Source organism: Myotis lucifugus, unplaced genomic scaffold, assembly GCF_000147115.1.
Source record: "Myotis lucifugus unplaced genomic scaffold, Myoluc2.0 scaffold_134, whole genome shotgun sequence".
In the NCBI taxonomy this organism is placed as follows: Eukaryota; Metazoa; Chordata; class Mammalia; order Chiroptera; family Vespertilionidae; genus Myotis; species Myotis lucifugus.
The window spans coordinates 3,087,878-3,106,387 of NW_005871182.1; the positions used below are offsets into that span (position 1 = coordinate 3,087,878).

Sequence of the window (18,510 nt, forward strand, 5' to 3'; positions counted from 1 at the left end):
TTGCTGAGAGCGCAGGTGCTAAAGTCCAATAAATGCACCAACGTCAGTTTCCCATCCCAGCTCCCATTTGGCTCCCAGACAGAAAAGGGAAGCAGAATTCCTGTTATCACCCCAGCTGGAGCGGGCTGGGGGAGGGTTCGTCTATCTGACAGGAAGGGTGTCAGGGGCAGCTACATCCTGTTTGTGCTCCACTAGTCATCACGCTTCCCAGGACTTCCTTCTTTGGGGCCTTGTTTTCTTTCCAGATTTTTCTTCAGATTCCCTGACATCCCTTTGTCTTTTGTTACAGCTCTGGGGCATTATCAAGCAAGGATACAAATGCAAAGGTAAATACATGTTACTCTGTTAACATTTTTTTACTGGTGACATTTGGGACAAGAATCAAATTTGTCTGATGAAACCACAAAAGCTCTTGGCATGAAGGAGAACTTGGGTCTTTGGGGCCACTGGCAACTGAGGAGTTAACGTGTCTAGGAAAGGACTCCCTGGAGTCTGGGAGAGCCCAGCCTGGGTTTTCATAGCTTGTTAGAAGAGGAAGCACACACTTCTATCAGCCCGCATCCATCTAGCCCCCACGTCTAAGATATCATGCTCATCATTATCAGCACACATCAAAGAAGGTGGGAATTCTGAAGTGGGACAGGCCTCGCTGAACTGCTGCATTGTAAGAACTTTATCCCTCAGGGGGAAATCACACACATAATCAATACATATGCATTGCTTTCCACTCTCACACAGCTATTCCTTTCCCTCGTAAGTCACAGATATTGATGAGAAGAGACACCTTAAAATGTACGTTTGTCCCTTTCAATGAATCAATTCACATAGCTCCCCCATTTAGTTAAAATATATGAACTGAATAAATACATGTGTGATGACTGTAAACACATGCAAATTGCTAGGCATTTAGGACTGTGTTTGCTGCTTGTAACGTGATTATTATACAGGATTGATATTTGATTTAAGAAATTGCTGAATATTTTATGCAGACTCTTTGTACTGGTTCTTTTAAGAACCTGATCATGCTCTTGAAAAACATAATATAACCGTAGGCGGCGGTGGGAACGGCATCAGGTGCTAGACTGGTGGGGTCGGACCAGACCTGGGTTCAGCAACCTCGGTACTTGAGTTCTGGCTAGGAAGGAATTCAGAGCCAAGACTCCAACTGTAAGAGAACATTTATGTGAAAAATCACAGAAGTAGGAGAAGTAATTCATAGAAGAAATGGGCTTAGGAAACAAGTTATAGAGACAAAAGAAGGGCCCTGGGAGCTTAGAAGTGAGGAAGGTAAAGGTGACTTGCCTGGGGGGAGGGGGAGGGAGGAGAGGAGGAAGGGAAAGGCTCCACAGGGCCCCCTGAAGGGAGAGTGGGCTGGGTCCTCCATCTTAAGGGTTTAAGGGTGGGTCCTGAGGTCAGCCTTGGGGTCACTGGTCTGGTTTTGCTGCTTTTCTGGATGGAGCTGAAATACAACTGAGGCCAGGATGTTATCTCTAGGGAGGAAAGGCCAGAGGATCCAAATCGCATGACCACCAATGTGCTAGGGGAGGAAAGGTCACCCTGGGCACGAGGTCCCATTCTGTAATTGCCTTTGCTAGGCACCCAGGGCTTTCCACCCTGGTGGCTTCTGTACCTGGCCCATTGTCCTGGCTCTGCTCATGTCTGTCTAACTGCCTCCCACAAAACAACAGAAAGAGACATCTTGATCACAGGATGCCTTCAGATGACTCTTGGTCCCTTGTGATGCTTTTTTCTCTAGTCTTTCAGTGTTTGCCCTCATTTTGCATGAACAGAACACTTTCCTGAATCTCAGTGGGAGCCACATTTTAGTGCTCAAAATTCTTCCCTTTAGTTCTTTGTATCAGTGTCTTAGTCTAACTTGGATTTTTACTTTCAAGCAGCAAAGATACTCCAGTATCTTACGCCCATTAGTTTTATCCTGGTTCTGTCCCTTGTACCCTAAAAGACACACACACACACACACACACACACACACACAATTTTATGAAGATGAGTATCAGTTAAACTCTTGGATCATCTTTGAACAGATGGCGTTTTCTCTTAAAGGCACAGAGAGTGAAAAAACTAAAATAGACTGAACATGTCATTACAACTTGATCTTTCTGTGATGTCATTCATTACAAGACCATTTGAAATAAGACCATTTGGGGAAAATAGGTATTGAAAATCATTAGGTCCCCTGATGGTAAGAGAGAAATATACTCTTTAAAATTATCCTATCTGCTCAGTGAATCTAAGGGAAATGTAGGACTGGCATCAGACAAAAAATTTCTACACCAAGTAGCAATTAATATTCTGCTTTTTTAAAAAGTAAAGCATTCTAATGGGAAATTTCACAGACTCTACTTCCGGCCCCCATTCTGCCTCTCTGTGGGGAATCTATGGCCTGGGAAAGACCCCCGGGCTCACGTGACTTGCATTTAGTTTGAGGCAAAGGCAACTCCTCACCCAACCTAGTCCCTGCTTGGCTCCCAGCACCTCAATGAACTGTGTAGAAAAAGAAGCTGAACAAATATAAGCGAACTACAGGGATTCCAGACTGGCAAGAGCCCCACTGGCCCTTTTCCAGCCCCTAGACATACCCTGTGAGCCTGAATCGGGCTGAGAGTCAACACAGAATCCAGGATGGGGGAGGGGAGGGTGAACAGCTCAAGTGCAACCCTAGACACCCAGTCAGCACCAGAGGCACTTGGTTCTCACTAACCGTCGGTGATGCTTTGGGATTTTTCAGACTGCGGAGCCAATTGTCACAAGCAGTGCAAAGACCTCCTGGTTCTGGCCTGCAGGAGATTTGCCCGGGCCCCCTCCTTGGGCAGTGGTCATGGGTCGCTGCCTGGAAGCCCCTCATTGCCCCCAGGTAATGTCCTCTTCTTTCTTTACTACCCCCGTTTCTCTCTGCTCCCCTTCCCACACCTGGACCTCAGTTGAGTTCTGGACATAACCTGGTCAGAGTCATAAACACCAAGGCATTCTTCAGGGTGAGCAGCAGTGGCTACGGCCTTGAGTTCCCTCACTTCTCTCTGCTCTCAGGTCTAGCATGCAATTCACCTGAAGCCAATTTCATTCTGCCTCTGGCCTCTTGCTGTGGGACCTGACCTGTCAGACTCCTGTTGTTTGTACCAACTTCGATGGTTTGCTCCGAAGCAATCAGATGCCAAATAATCACAATAATTTTTCCCCTTGCAGTGCAGGATGAGGTGTTCGAGTTCCCTGACGTCGCTGCTGGACACCAAGACCTGGACAGCAGAGCCATCACTCTGGTCACAGGCTCTTCTCGCAAGATCTCCGTGAGGCTGCAGCGGGCCACCACCAGCCAGGCCACCCAGACTGAGCCTGTATGGTCAGAGGCTGGCTGGGGAGACTCAGGGTCCCACACCTTCCCCAAAATGAAATCCAAGTTCCACGACAAAGCAGCAAAGGACAAAGGCTTTGCCAAGTGGGAAAATGAGAAGCCCAGGGTACAGGCTGGCGTGGATGTTGTTGACCGGGGCACCGAGTTTGAGCCTGACCAGGATGAAGCAGACATGGGTGAAACCAGACAGGATGGTGAGGTCAGTGCTGGGTCAAATCACAAATAAATCAGAAGAGAAGCTGGCAGGGCTGAGATGAGTGTTCCAGTGAGTTCAGGAGGCAGTCTGGTAGTTTCGAAAGCGGAATGGTCGGGAATCAAGACATGTCACTTATTGGTTTTCCCACTGGCTGGTTATGTGACCTTGGGCAACATAGTTTTTTCTCTTTGAACTGGATGAGTCCTAAGACTTAGTGAAGGTGGCCATGTCTGTGTACTGAGATGATGTCCCAGGGACCCATGACTGTTGCTTGTATTCATTATACCGTTGTGCTATACTAATTAGCTTAGTTTTCCAAGTTAGAATCAGGAGGTAGTGGAAGTGATAAAGGAGAGTTGGAAACTCTTACCCCTATTTTAAAAGGAGGCTTTGACCTGGCTGGTTTGGCTCAGTGGATAGAACGTCGGCCTGCGGACTGAAGGGTCCCAGGTTTGATTCCCCAGGCTTGATCCCCAGTGGGGGACATGCAGGAGGCAGCTGATCAATGATTCTCTCTCTTCATTGATCTCTCTCTCCTCTGCCTTCCTCTCTGAAATCAATAAAAATATTTTTAAAAATAAATAAAAGGAGGCATTGACAGCCTCATGAAGAAGGGAGTGGTGAGAATGAGACATGGGGACCTCACGGTTCTCTGAGCCAGACTCTGCCTCCACACAAAAATTACACTCAAATCATCCAAAGCAAATTGGGAAGCATATGGAACTTGTTAGAACAAGCTGAAACTATAAATTGATTCAACATGGACTTAGATAAATGTATTAGTCAACAATTCATAGTGTATTAAGAAAAGGGATTTGGGGAAATTGGTGTCATATTCCTAACCTTCAAAGCAGTGTCATGGAGGGCAGCCATCGTCTCCCTATTGAATCGTCTCATAAACCGAATATTGGGTTAGGCAGAGATCCTATTGGATCAAGCCGGTGCTCTTTATTCTTATGGGTGGCCCTCCACATTCCACAGCCTTCAGGAGACCTGGACACATAGTCTCCATAGTTTCCCAGGATAAGAAAAACTCCAATGACCTTTAATTAAAATTCCTCTAGTTCCTTCGTCACTGAAGACAATAAGGAGGCCACACATAGCTTCAGTCATATGAAGTTTATTGTAAGTTCCTGCTGAGCCATTTTGTTCCTTTCTTAGAACACCAACTTTGTTTTAATATTTTTTTTTTTGGTTTTGAGAGAGAGAGAGAGCAAGAGAGAGAAACATTGATGTGAGATTGATCAGCTGCCTCCTGCACACTCCCCACCAGGGATCAAGCTCGAAACCCAGGCATGTGCCCTGACCAGGAATCGAACCAGCAACCTTTCAGTGCATGGAATGATGCCCAAACAACTGAGCAACACTGGCCAGGGCTCTTATAACACCAACTTTAAAAAACAGCTTCACTGACATATAATTTACATACTATGAAATCTACTTATTTAAAGTGTATAATTCAATGGTTTTAAGTATATTCACAATGTTGCACAACCATCACTACATTCTAATTTTAGAACATTTACATCATTCAAAAAAAAACAAACAAAAAACACCCTGTGCCCATTAGAGGTCATTTCTCATCTCCCCACCTAACCCTGCCCTAGGTAACCAACTAATTTACTTTCTGTCTTTGTATATTTGCAATACCAACTTTATTTATTTTTATTTTTAATACATTTTTATTGATTTGAGAGAGAGAGGAAGGAAAAGGGAGAGAGAGAGACAGACAGACATTGATTGGATGCCTCCTACACGCCCCCTGCTGGGGAAAGAGCCCAAAACCTGGGCATTTGCTGTGACCTTGTATGGAACCAGCACCTCTCAGTGTACGGGACGATGCTAAAGCAACTGAGCCACACCAGCCAGAGCCCAACTTTATTGTTAATGTTCCCCTAGGAATCACCTTGGCAAATATTGCAGTCCTATCCAGTATTTCTTTTAATGGTCTAACATAGTTAGCTTGGAATATAAAGGTGAATAGGAAAAAAAATCATGATTTGATGATAGAGGAAGATATCGTAGGGCAAGATCTTGGGGTCTAAAAAAAGGCTTTGGGGAATTCAGGAAAGTGCATTATATTTTATGTAAAATTATATATATGCACCTATGCTCACTTCAGGGCAGAGTTTCTTAAGAAGGTCTGCAATCCAACAAGCAGCGAGGAATCAGTGTTAGATTTCAGATGGTGCCTGAAATTGTACTAGTCACTCCAAATACCACTTCAGCCTGCAGAGGCCATTGCCATGAGCAATGTGGCTGTTATTGAAATCTCAGAAAAAGAGCTTCTATGGTAGAGTAATAGGATGCACAACCAGAGCTCTCATGGACCATCTTTGAATTCAGACGAGTACCTGTGTGTGTTTAACTAGCCATTGGCTAGCACCATTCCAGTTACTTAAACCTTGCTCTGGGTTAGGTGTAGAACAGCCACTTCCATGGGTAAGATTTCCTGATCTTCAATTTCTATAAGGAAATAGAAACAAAGATCTTTATTTCATTCTTTAGATATTGGACCTTTATGTTCATGTGTTCCCTTGCCCTTTCAGTTTTCTGATCTCATAAATCATAGAGATGGTTCACTGACCACTAGTACTTAATTTTATGTGTGCTAATTGAAGAAGACAGTATGTTCTTATGTAAAATGTATTGGTGTACAGTCTTACCCTCACCCAAACCAGCAACAAATAAGAAGACATTTACCCTTGTTTAGGGAAAAGGCAAGCAGGAAAAAATGTAACAAAATTACACCAAGAGTTAAATATGTAGGAGTTTTCAAATTTAAGAGTTTTTCTGTCGACCAAGACCAATGAATGGCTTTAGAAGGAATGGTCTACACATTTATTATTTAGGTTCAGATGATATTTATGAGTCCGATAAGTAAAAATGTTGAACAAAGAAAGTAGTTGGATTTATGATCTGTGTTTTTCCTTCCATGGAGTTCTAGGATTTACATTCATTTTGAAATATAAGGGTGTGAACATTTTCTGTGGTGGTGGATACCATTCCACCAATAATCATTGAGCCCTTGGATGGCAAGAACAGGTCAAGATTACTCACTTGGCAGTAAGAATATGCATATTTTCTTTATAATGCTTCTTTGTTTTTTATTATCTTCTGCTAACTTAAAATAATTAAACATAGAAGGGCTAGGAAATGGTGGACTAAACAAAGTTAAATATGTTTATAAACCTATAAATATCAGTATAGATATAGATCTTTTTCCCATATAAATTTTCTCAGTATCCTTATACTGATATACTGTATATTATGAATTTCCAAAAGGGAAACCTTGCCCTGGCCAATTTTCCTCAGTGGTTAGAGCATCAGCCCTCGGACTGAAGGGTCACGGGTTTGATTCTGGTCAAGGCTACATACCTTGGTTTCAGGCTCGATTCCCGGCCCCAGTCGGGACGTGTACATGTGACAACCAATTGATGTGTCTCTCTCATATCAATGTTTCTCTCTCGCCTTCCTCCTTCCCTTCCATGCTCTCTAAAAAAAAAAAAAAAATCAATGGAAAAAAATATCCTTGGACTATAACTAAATAAATAAATAATAAAATAAAATAAAATAACAGGGAAACCTCCACAAGGGATATTTCAGGGACCGATGTAGAGTACCCTTTAGGCAGAAGTGTCCTTCTTGGCAAGCATCCTTTTTGGCTGGGAGCCTCTGTATGGACGCCTTTAAAATTTCATGTGCTGGGTGGACACATGATCTTTTAATTCTGTCTAAATCTTGAGAGTACAGATTCTGATCACTTGAGATGGTCCTTCAAATAAACAGCATTCTAGGAACACTCTTATTTTGTTCAATGAGACACAGCCATGCAACAGGTTCTGATTTATGTTGCAGGATGGCTGACTTCGGGCTGAAGACACCGGAGGCAATCACGCTGGCATTTGGAAGGAGCAAGATGAGAAACGCGGAAGAACAGTCCAATTCTCAGGAACTTACCTGAAAAGATACGTGGACGTTTACTGCCTAGTGACACCGTGGATCTCCCTGATTGGACTGTGGGACAGAGGATTTGCCCTATGAACTATTTATTCCCCTCCCCCCGCCCCTGGTTAGGTGCCACGAAGACTGTGTTATGTAGTTGGTGGTTTTCTCATGTATCTTTCTCTAGAGCCATTCATATACGGGTGAAATGAAAGCTTTTGTGCATGTACTTGATACTTACTCTCTAACTCAGACTTTGCTTTTTTTGTGAGAATATTATTTCAGTATTTTTATATACTTTTTCGGGGGGAGGGGGTTTTAATGAGAAGTTGATCTTGAGGGTTTTTTGTGTGCTTTTTGGATGGGACCAGGACTTAACATTTTCTTGAGGGACAGGATGCTATTCAGATCCTGGAAGGCAGTGATTCTTCTAAATGACCATCTGATGCAAGGAGAAGCTGTTTACATTTTTTTTTTATCACATGGTTGCTATTAGGATGTCTAATAAGTCACACATTTATATATCACATAAGTCTTACCAATTCTGCATCACTAGGAAGCTCTGACACAGCCATGAAAACTCTCCTAACAAAAAAAAACTTTCCTAATATTTACAATAGCCATAAATTATGAATATTGTAATTTAAAAATTAATTCTTCTTGTCCTACCTGACTAGGGTTAGTCATCTTTATCAAGACTTCTATTAAAACTGCTATTAAGAAATGTGAACCACAAAAAAATCAGTTCACATCTTTGGGGATAACATTTAGAAGAAGCACAAACTTAGTGAAATATAAACTTAGTGAAATATAAAACAACCATCAATTTTTAAAAACTCAAAGTAGTTCTAAGTATTTCATTTGTTAAAAGAGAGAATTCTGGGTCGTAAAAGAGGCCTAAGAAATTACCATCCATAATGAAAGAGCGTCATAGGAAGCAAATCACAATCCAGCTTTGATGAACAACATTTCATTTATAATTTTAGTGTCAACATTTTATCTATCTTTTTATATATCTTTGACCCAAAGTAACTCTACGTGGGCCTGTTTGTTACATGATGAGAGGAGAAAGCACTTGGTTTAAGATGTTCAAAAGTAGAGATGGGATTGAGCCTGGGGATGAGGGCAATGACCTGCTACCAAGTGATCAGTTAGAAACTGTACCTACAGAGGTTCCCTGGTCTACGTGTGGGAGTTTAAGTGTATATAGAGTCCATGTAAGGTTGAATTCATTTCTATTTGGGGCAGTCACTTCAGTAAAAAATTGCCTTTCTTCTCTTTTCCCATTAGGTCATTGAGGACAGTTCTGCTCAGCAAACATTTGTTGAGCACCTGCTCTAGGCATTTCCTATGCTAGATGCACAGAGACCAGCAATGCTTGGTCTCTACCCTCAGCAGCTGAGAGCCTATGGGCATTAAGGCAAGGTGGTTGCTTAAAATACAGTTTCCAATTTGCTAGAACTGGCATAATTGTGCAATTCGGAGATGGATTTGCAGGGATATTGAAAATTAAACGGAGTTATTAGTTGAAGGAGCCGTGACTAAGCCAAGTAATAAGAGAATTCACCACAAGGAAACACCTCAGAAGGTAAACAGCTACCCCCAAGTGTTGGGTTTATGTATATATGCTACCTATTCTTATTCATAAATGCAATGAAATACATGCTAACAAAATTAAAAACAGAAAATGGCAGTTTAAGTACAAGCAACCTCTCTTGTGTTATTGTTGTTGTTTTTTTAATTTAAGAAAATTCAGGAAGAAACTTGTTACTAAATGTTAGACTCTTCTTTTTCTTTTCAGAGCAATTATATTCTTGCCACTCAGTATGGGCTACTTTTGAGTAAAAAACAAACACAAAAAAATAAAATAAAACAAACATATGTGTGTACATATGTATAAACTATGTGTGTATGTATGTAAATATGTACATACACTATACTATTTGTAGAAATTTGAGTCCATAATGAGCAACTTAATAATTATGATTATATCATTTACTCACAACCGATGGCAATTGTGATGTTTCCAATCTATCAATGTCTCATAATCAGCAAAATAAACAAAATAGGCAAACCCATGGTGGAGCAGAAGGATATTCCTTCAGACCTTCCTTTTGTGGTTTTGGTGATCGTGGTCACCTTTCAGGTGGAAAGAAAAAACAAAACTCTTAACAGCGAATATTATTAGGTACCAGGAGAGGATATGCTAGGTGATGCAACTGAGTCTTCATTGAAGGACATACAAATTGGGTTGAGGCATTTTTATATCTGCCTAAACCAGAGGATGGCCCTAATGGTATTTGAACCATTTAGGTTGAGTGGCTGCTTTTTAGAGCAATAATGTCCCCAGATTTCTATGGTAACAGAGTCTCTCCAAAAGTCAGAGAGGTTTGGTATTTAATAATGCAGGACTCCTACAGCAGAGAACTGTTATTAATGGTAGGAGTGTAATATTCCTAAGATAAACACATTGATTTTGCCAAAATATACAAGACTCTAAACCAGCGGTCGCCAACCGGTGGTCCGTGGACCACTAGTGGTCTGTGAGGTCTGAAAAGTTGGCGGCTGCTGCTTTAAATGACTGAGGAGGTAATTTCAGTCAAATGAGATTACAATATACCTTTGGTATGCAATCCACAACCAGCTTTAAATCCCATCTTTCTCCCTTAGAGTCATGAGATCCTATTTGAGCCTCGCTTTCATTATTTGAAAAAGAGAGTTTTCACCACCTTCCTCAACTACCTCATAGAGTTGTTATAAAGATCAAGTCGAATAATATTTGTAAAAATACACTGTAAAGACCTTTTAAATTAGCGAATACTATTTTTCAATTAAGCAGGGTTCTCTAAAATTGTCTTCAAGATCTCAGACTCTATGTGATACAGGGCTGTGTACTTTGGAGGCTCTAAATACATCATTTAACTAAATTTTGTGTCACCAGACCAACATGGCTTAGTGGTTGAGCTTCAACCTATAAACCAGGAAGTCACGATTTGATTCCAGGGTCAGGGCACTTGACGGGCATGGTGGGGGGCAGGAGGCAGCCAATCGATTCTCTCTCATCGTTGATGCTTCTGTCTCTCTCTTCCTCTCCCTCTCTGAAATCAATAAAATATATATTAAAAAAACAACTAACTTTTATGTCAAATAAGGCTTATCCAAGCAAAGAAGTATAAATGAAAAATATTCAGTTTTTTTATCCTGGCACTGTGAGTGTGTAGAGTTAGTTTTTGTCCATTTTCTAAGATCAGTTATTCTTGCTCTGTTTGAAAATAAGTAGTCAAGATAAAGAAACCAAATGGGTAAAATGCAAATGAGTTTAGAGAAAAATAGGGCAAAATATAAACCTGGTTAAGAGGCTAGCTCTCAAAAAAACTACATGGTTCAGTGGTTGACCAAAAACTAACTTTTAAAATAAAAAGTATGCCCGGTGGGCATGGTTCAGTGGTTGACCATAGACCTGTGAACCAGGAGGTCACAGTTTGATTCCTGGTCAGGGCACATGCTGGGGTTGTGGGCTTGATCCCCAGTGTGGGCGTACAGGCAGCCAATCAATGATTCTCTCATCATTGATGTTTCTCTCTCTCTCTCCCTCTCCCTTCCTCTCTGAAATCAATAAAAATATATTTAATAAAATAAAATACAAAGTACATCATTTACTTTCCAACCGTTCATTCGAAGTGGTGATGATAGGAAGCTACTTGGAATTTAACGCTCCTCAGGAAATACCTTTCTCCAGCTGCATCCAAAACCTGCCTGCTGAAGTCTAGAGAGTACTTGGACCTCAAACCAAAATATTTACTTAATTATCTTTTTAAAATGTTAATGGCAACCACGTTGGCATTCACATTCAGTGACTTGCAGTTTATATATAATAGCATAAGGAAAGCATGACCAGCTGGCCTAAGTCCTTCAAAAATAAATTGTCATAAAAAAAAAAAAACAGAAAAAGGAGGGGGAGAACAGTTTTGGATCGGATAAAACACATGAAGCAAATGGAACACAACCCACCAAATGCAATGTTGTAAACCTTGATTGGACTCTGGATCCAAAAATAAATAAAGCAGATGTTTTCAGGGAGCAACAGGGGAATATGGACCTTATATTAAATGATGTATTGAGTGAATGCTCATTCACTTCAGTTGATAGTGATTTTAGGGATTTCAGGAGAATGTCTTTATATTTAGAAGATGCCTGTTGATGTAGTTAGGGATAAAGAATCAATATCTGAAATTTACTTTCAAATTGTTCAGTCGGAAAAAAAAAGTTTTTGCATAAAGAGATACAGCAAATGTGGCAAGATGGTAACAATTATTGAATCTAGGCACATGTATATGCATTGTACTATTTTTTAAACTTTTCTGAAGGTTTGTAGTTTAAAAAAAAGTTGGGCTAAATGGTATGGACCCTCTTAGAGTCTGTGTCACAGAGGAACAAATTGAGGAAAGGTGAACAAGGGTGACAAATGCTTCCTTGTAGCAAATTCCCAAGGAAGGGAATGACTGCAGAGAAATGCAGTCACACTTAAATAATTACCTATGGCCTAGCCGCTTTGGCTCAGTGGATAGAGCGTCGGCCTGCAGACTGAAGGGTTCCGGGTTCGAGTACAGTCAAGGGCACATGCCTGGTGCTGTGGGCCCGATCCCCAGTAGGGGGTGTGCAGGAGGCAGCCAATCAATGATTCTCTCTCATCATTGATGTTTCTATCTCTCTTTCCCTCTTCCTTCCTCTCTGAAATCTATATATATATATATATATATATATATATATATATATATATATATATATATATATATAATAATTACCCATGAAACAGAAAAAAATATCACAGAAATATTTGTTGGCAGAACGGAGACAAGAACCAATTTTTTAAAACTCCTAATACAGTCCTCTTTCCAGGAATTTCCCCATTGCTCTTATTTTTTCCTATAGCTAAGATGATTTCAAAGGTGATGTTCTGTACACTCACAAGGTAGCAGAGATAAGAGGGGTTTGGCTGGTGTACAATATGCGGAGAGATCTCTCTGGTCTAGGACAGTGGATACATAATGTGTGCCCTTTCAGACACACATGAGACATTTACCCAGGTAGTGGTCTGTAATCCTCTCTGTTCACTACAGAGAGGAAGGGAGAGGGATAGAGAGTTAGAAACATCCATGAGAGAGAAACATCGATCAGCTGCCTCCTGCACACTCCCCACTGGGGATGTGCCCGCAACCAAGGTACATGCCCTTGACCAGAATCGAACCTGGGACCCTTGAGTCCGCAGGCCGATGCTCTATTCACTGAGCCAAACCGGTTAGGGCACTACACATTTTTAAATTTATACAGTAAACCCTCGATTCATACAGTAAACCCTCGATTTTGCAGACCTCGATTTAACAGACTTCGGATTTAACAGACAGAATTTCTGGTCTGTATTCATATGTGCAAATTAACACCCTGTTTATTTTAAAATGCTTTTAACCAAGATTTGCTTATAATTAACAGATTATTTTTTGTTGTTGTTATTAATTCACTGTGTGTGTGTGTGTGTGTGTGTGTGTGTGTGTGTGTGTTTTTTAACAAACTTTAAGGAACAGGACATACGTTGAAAAAAACACTAATAATTTTGCCAACGTAAATAAATATTCCATATCTACACCTATAGCCTACATATCGAAAGCCAAGAGTCACCGCTTGTAAACAATGTTCGGCTAATGATTAGCACGTGATCACACCGCATCCCCAGCGGTAACTGGTTCTGTTGCCCGTGGCGTGACCTGCGGCAGCTTTCACAGGTGCGGGTGGTGTTCCCACGTGGGTGCGCCAAGCCACGCCTGTCCCGGGCCTCTGTTCACTCGCGGTGGCTGCGGGAACTGGTGAGTGCACGCATTTACTAGACTTTTCCGTATAAATTTAAAATTATAGTAATGTACGTAGAAAACTGTGAAATTGAGCTTTTCATACATGCTTAATTTTCATTACACAAACGTGGAGTAAAAAGAAGTCAACTAATTTTTCAATTTCTTAACATACGCATTGGGAAAAGCTCCTTCATTATATGACAGACTTTCAGCTTTAACGGACACCCCCCTCCTCTGAATTAGCCCGTTATATTGAGGTTTTACTGTATTCAAGCTATTTTATCATAAATGTAAGAAAGTTTATTATTTGCCGTGAAATGAAATGAGCAGCCACTGTGATTGGAGTATCTCATGACAGGATCTGATAAGTTTTAGCCATCTTATTGCATAAAGACTCCTGAATCTGAAAGAAGTCATTTAACATTTGATCTGTGAGTTTTATTATCCAAGTGCTTTAATAGATTTAATTTTTGTCAAACAGTTGTATTTAAAAGACGTCGTATAGCCTGGCCGGCATGGCTAGCGGTTGAGCATTGACCTATGAACCAGGAGGTCACCGTTGGATTCTTGGTCAGGGCATATGCTTGGGTTGTGGGTTCTATCCCCAGTGTGGGGGTGTGCAGGAGGCGGCCGATCAATGCCTCTCTCTCATCATTGATGTTTCTATCTCTCTCTCCCTCTACCTTGCTCTCTGAAATTAATTTTTAAAATATATTTGTAATTTATTTTTAAAAAATAATAAATAAAAGACACCGTATAACTAAGACGTACTGTTTTGGTTGCTCTGAACTCAGACTATCCTAAGGCCAATTTGATCATTAAGGGAAATAAGCCGAAGGAGATTTAAAGGGCTAGAATGCTTTGACTAAATATTAAAGGAGGCTTCCTTGAACCGATATTTGGTATTGTCTATTTGGCACCTTGAGGATGCTACACTCTGGGGCAATTCACAAGAGAAAGATCTGAGATTTGTTTGTGGGTGTTTTTGTTTTGGTGTTTTTTCCTTTGTGTGTGTTTTTTGTTTTGTTTTGTTGGTTTTCTATTTTTTTAAATTTATCTTTATTGTTGAAAGTATTACAGATGGCCCCCTTCACGCCCCCCCTCCCCCCGCATTGACCCCTTCTAGCCTGCCCCACCTTCTACCCCAGACCTTCACCACACTATTGTTTGTGTCCATGGGTTATGCATGTATGCATATAAGTTCTTTGGTTAATCTCTTCCCACCCCCTCCTTTCCTCTGAGATTCATCAGTCTGTTCCATGTTTCTATGTCTCTGGATCTATTTTGTTCATCAGTTTATTTTGTTCTTTAGATTCAACATATGAGTGAGGTAATGTGATACAGTGGGGCCTTGACCTACGAGTTTAAGGAGCTCATTAAGGAGCTCGTTAACTCAAATTACTCTGTCAACTCAATGCAAAAAATCGGCCGAGAGACAGCTGGTATCTCAAATAACTCGTTAGTCGGGACACTTGTAAGTCAAGGCCCCACTGTACTTGTCTTTCTCTGACTGACTTATTCCTCTAGGTCCCTCCACGCTGTCTCAAAGGGTAAGAGATTCTTCTTTTTTACAGAGGCATAGTATTCCATGGTATAAATGTACCACAGCTTTTTTATCCACTCATCTGCTGATGGGCACCTGGGCTGTTTCCAGATCTTAGCTATTGTTAATTGTGTTGCTATAAACATAGGGGTGCATACATTCTTTCTGATTAGTGATTTGGGATTCTTAGGATATATTCCTAGAAGTGGGATCACTGGGTCAAATGGCAGGTCCATATTTAATTTTTTGAGGAAACTCCATACTGTTTTCCATAGTGGCTGCACCTGTCTGCTTACCACCAGAAGTGTACTAGGGTTCCCTTTTCTCCACATTCTCCCAGCACTTATCATTTGTTGATTTGTTGATGGTAGCCATTCTGACAGGTGTAAGGTGATGCCTTGTTGTCGTTTTAATTTGCATCTCTCAGATGATCAGTGACTTTGAGCATTTTTTCACATCTCTTGTCCATCTGTGTGTCCACTTTGGAGAAGTGGCTAGTTAGGTCCTTTGCCCATTTTTTTAAATTGGATTGTTTTCCTTTTGTTGTTGTATGAGTTCATTCTATATTTTGGGTATTAACCCCTTACCAGACGTATCATTGGCAAATGTGTTCTCCCCTACAGTGGGCTCCCTTTTCATTTTGTTGATGTTTCTTTTGCTATGCAGAAGCTTTTTATTTTGATATAGTCCCATTTGTCTATTTTCTCCTTTGTTTCCCTTGCCCTCAGAGATGTATTAGCAACTATATTGCTCTGAGAAATGTCTGAAATTTTGCTGCCTATATTTTCTTTTAGGATTTTTATGTTTTCACGACTTACATTTAGGACTTTTATCCACTTTGAGTTTATTCCTGTGTATGGTGTAAGTTGGTAGCCTAGTTCCAAAGCTGGTGTTATCAAATACACACTAAATGCAATGAAAAAGATACTCATATTTAAAAAAAAACAACCCTGGAATTTAAAAGCAAAAGGATGCATAACATTGTCCATCGTCACTTCTGTATTGTGGGGCAATCGGGATATTTTAGGCTGTTTTGAAGTTGTACGGACTGAATCCTATGCACTTTGCAACATTTGTTCCTAACGAGTCAGGAAGGGAAGTGAGAGACTCTCCCTAAGATTGTGTTTAAGGTATTCCTGAGTAGTAATTACCTCTGTACTGACAGTAACTAAACAGTGAGTGCATATTTTGTATCATACATTGTGGTAGGCATTTACAGATCATCACACTTGATCTGTACAGCTACTCTATGAAGGTGGGAATTACTACCCACGTTTTACAGTTGGAAGATGATGGTTTAGCTAGGCTAAATAACTTGCTCAAGGTCACATAGCTCGTGCTCCCAAGTTCTGAGTCCTGGTCACCTGCCTCCTGGTGTTCTCAATGAATCCTTAGTATTTGTTACAGAGTGAGTTCCTCTGCCGTGGTCGGCAAACTGTGGCTCTCGAGCCACATGCGGCTCTTTGGCTCCTTGAGTGTGGCTCTTCCTAAGCCTCAGGAGTACCCTAATTAAGTTAATAACACTGTACCTACCTATATAGTTTAAGTTAAAAAAATCTGGCTCTCAAAAGAAATTTCAGTCGTTGTACTGTTGATATTTGGCTCTGTTGACTAATGAGTTTGCCCACCACTGCTCTAGGGAAAACACGCTATTCCTTTGTTTTCCATAGTAAGCACTAAAATATCTGGGTAAGAAGTTAAATTGATAGAGAACAGTTTCACAAGACTTAAAACCATTATATTTCATCAGATGGTAAATAAGATACTAAGCCCAGCTGGCATGGCTCAGTGGTTGAGCGTTGACCTTTGAACCAGGAGGTCACAATTTGATTCCTTGTCAGAGCACATGCCTGGGTTGCAGACTCGATCCCCAGGGTGGGGTGTGCTGATTGGTGATTCTCTCTCATTATTGATGTTTCTATCTCCCTTCATCTCTGAAATCAATAAAATATCTATATATATCTATATATCTATATAGATATAGATATATAAAAGCCTAAGCAACCATTATGACAGAACGACCGGAACGAACGGTCGCTATGACGGGCACTCAATGCAGGAGCTGCCCCCAGCCTGCAGGTCCTGATCGACGGGCACTCAATGCAGGAGCTGCCCCCAGCCTGCAGGCCCTGATCGCCCAATCAGGGCTGGGCCCCCGGGGCTGGGATGGGTAACCGGGGGTGGGTAGCAGTGGATGTGGGCAGCAGGGAAGGCTAGGGACCCCACCTGTGCATGAATTTCATGTACCGGGCCTCCAGTATATTAAAAATGCATATGTACTAAAATAGCTTTCACTCATCTTTTAGGTTGGGATTAACTTTTTATTTGTTTTATTTGATTTTTTTTTCATTAGTTTCTGATAATTGAGAATAAGTTAGAATGAAACCGATTTCTCTGTAGTCCCACATGAGTGTAGCTGACTTATGACTGGTCTTCTATCCCACGTGAACTGGTCTCTGTTGAGATAAAGGATTCTGAAGCGCCTAAGGCCTTAGGAGACAGAGACCTTAGAGATGGTATTAGCGAAGGCCTTAATTAAGTGCTGGGAGCTATGTACAACTGGGAGTAAAAGTATCTGCTCAGAAGACTTGATAGTACTTTTCATACCTTTCTCCAAGAAAATCTGATCTCAGTCATCTTGTAATTGCCTCATTCAAAAATAGCATTGATACTGATTGCTAGATAAAAATAATTTTTAATAGGTTGTAATCATTCAGTCCCCCTGTACCTCTCCCCCTTCTCCTAAATTTGGTTACAATTAACGTTATTGCCACCCAATTACAAAACAAAGAAACCCGGAGTCATACTAAATTTCTTATTCTTATGCCAATTAATAAGTGCAGTGGTCTTACCTGTTATTTCCTGAATTTGTCCCTTCTCCATCCCTATTATACATTGGTTTGAGCTCTGTGTTTGCCATTCAAATCTTTGCCAGTAGTTCTCAACCTTCCTAATGCTGTGACCCTTTAATACAGTTCCTCATGTTGTGGTGACCCCCAATTTCATTGTTACAAATTGAACATAATTAAAGCATAGTGATTAATCACAAAAACAATATGTAATTATATATGTGTTTTCCGATGGCCTTAGGCGACCCCTATGAAAGGGTCGTTTGACCCCCAAAGGGGTCGCGACCCACAGGTTGAGAACCGCTGCTTTAGCCAATGATTTATACAGAATCCATTATCCATGCCTTGGCATACTAAGGTCCATAAACTAGGTCCAAGTAACACTAAATTTAGAAAGGTATGTAGAGCCCTCTATTACCTGGCACCTGCACCCTTTCCAACTTTTCCTGCCAATTTCCACCTCACCTCATGCCAGCAATACTGAAGACTGTGCCATTGTAATACTCTGCCATCTTTCATTTTAAAAACCATAGTATACTAGAAGCTCTGTTTCTGCATCTGCTACTAGACATTTCCCAAGGCAGGGACTTCCTCATTTATCTTTGTGCTTCAAATGCCCACCACAATGCCTGGACTATGGCAGGCACCCAAGAGTTTATTGAACTGAACTGCAGGCCTTTTTCTTCTTGAAGAAAGTGTAACAATTTAACACATACTGGTCATTATAATATTTTTTTTCTTTTGAGAATTTCCCTCCAATT

At 40.9% G+C, this 18,510-nt stretch overlaps 1 protein-coding gene across 1 annotated transcript in view; it reads left to right on the top strand.

The window, feature by feature from the left end:
- The window catches only part of RASGRP3 (RAS guanyl releasing protein 3), a 101,593-nt gene extending 93,475 nt beyond the window's left edge, over positions 1-8,118 (top strand). The window contains exons 15-18 of the mRNA XM_014460577.2: positions 290-326; positions 2,750-2,875; positions 3,205-3,569; positions 7,425-8,118. Of these exons, the coding sequence (XP_014316063.1) occupies positions 290-326; positions 2,750-2,875; positions 3,205-3,569; positions 7,425-7,433 (537 nt within the window). The 3' untranslated portion in view covers positions 7,434-8,118. The remainder of the gene's footprint in view (positions 1-289; positions 327-2,749; positions 2,876-3,204; positions 3,570-7,424) is intronic.
- Positions 8,119-18,510: the final 10,392 nt, after the last annotated feature.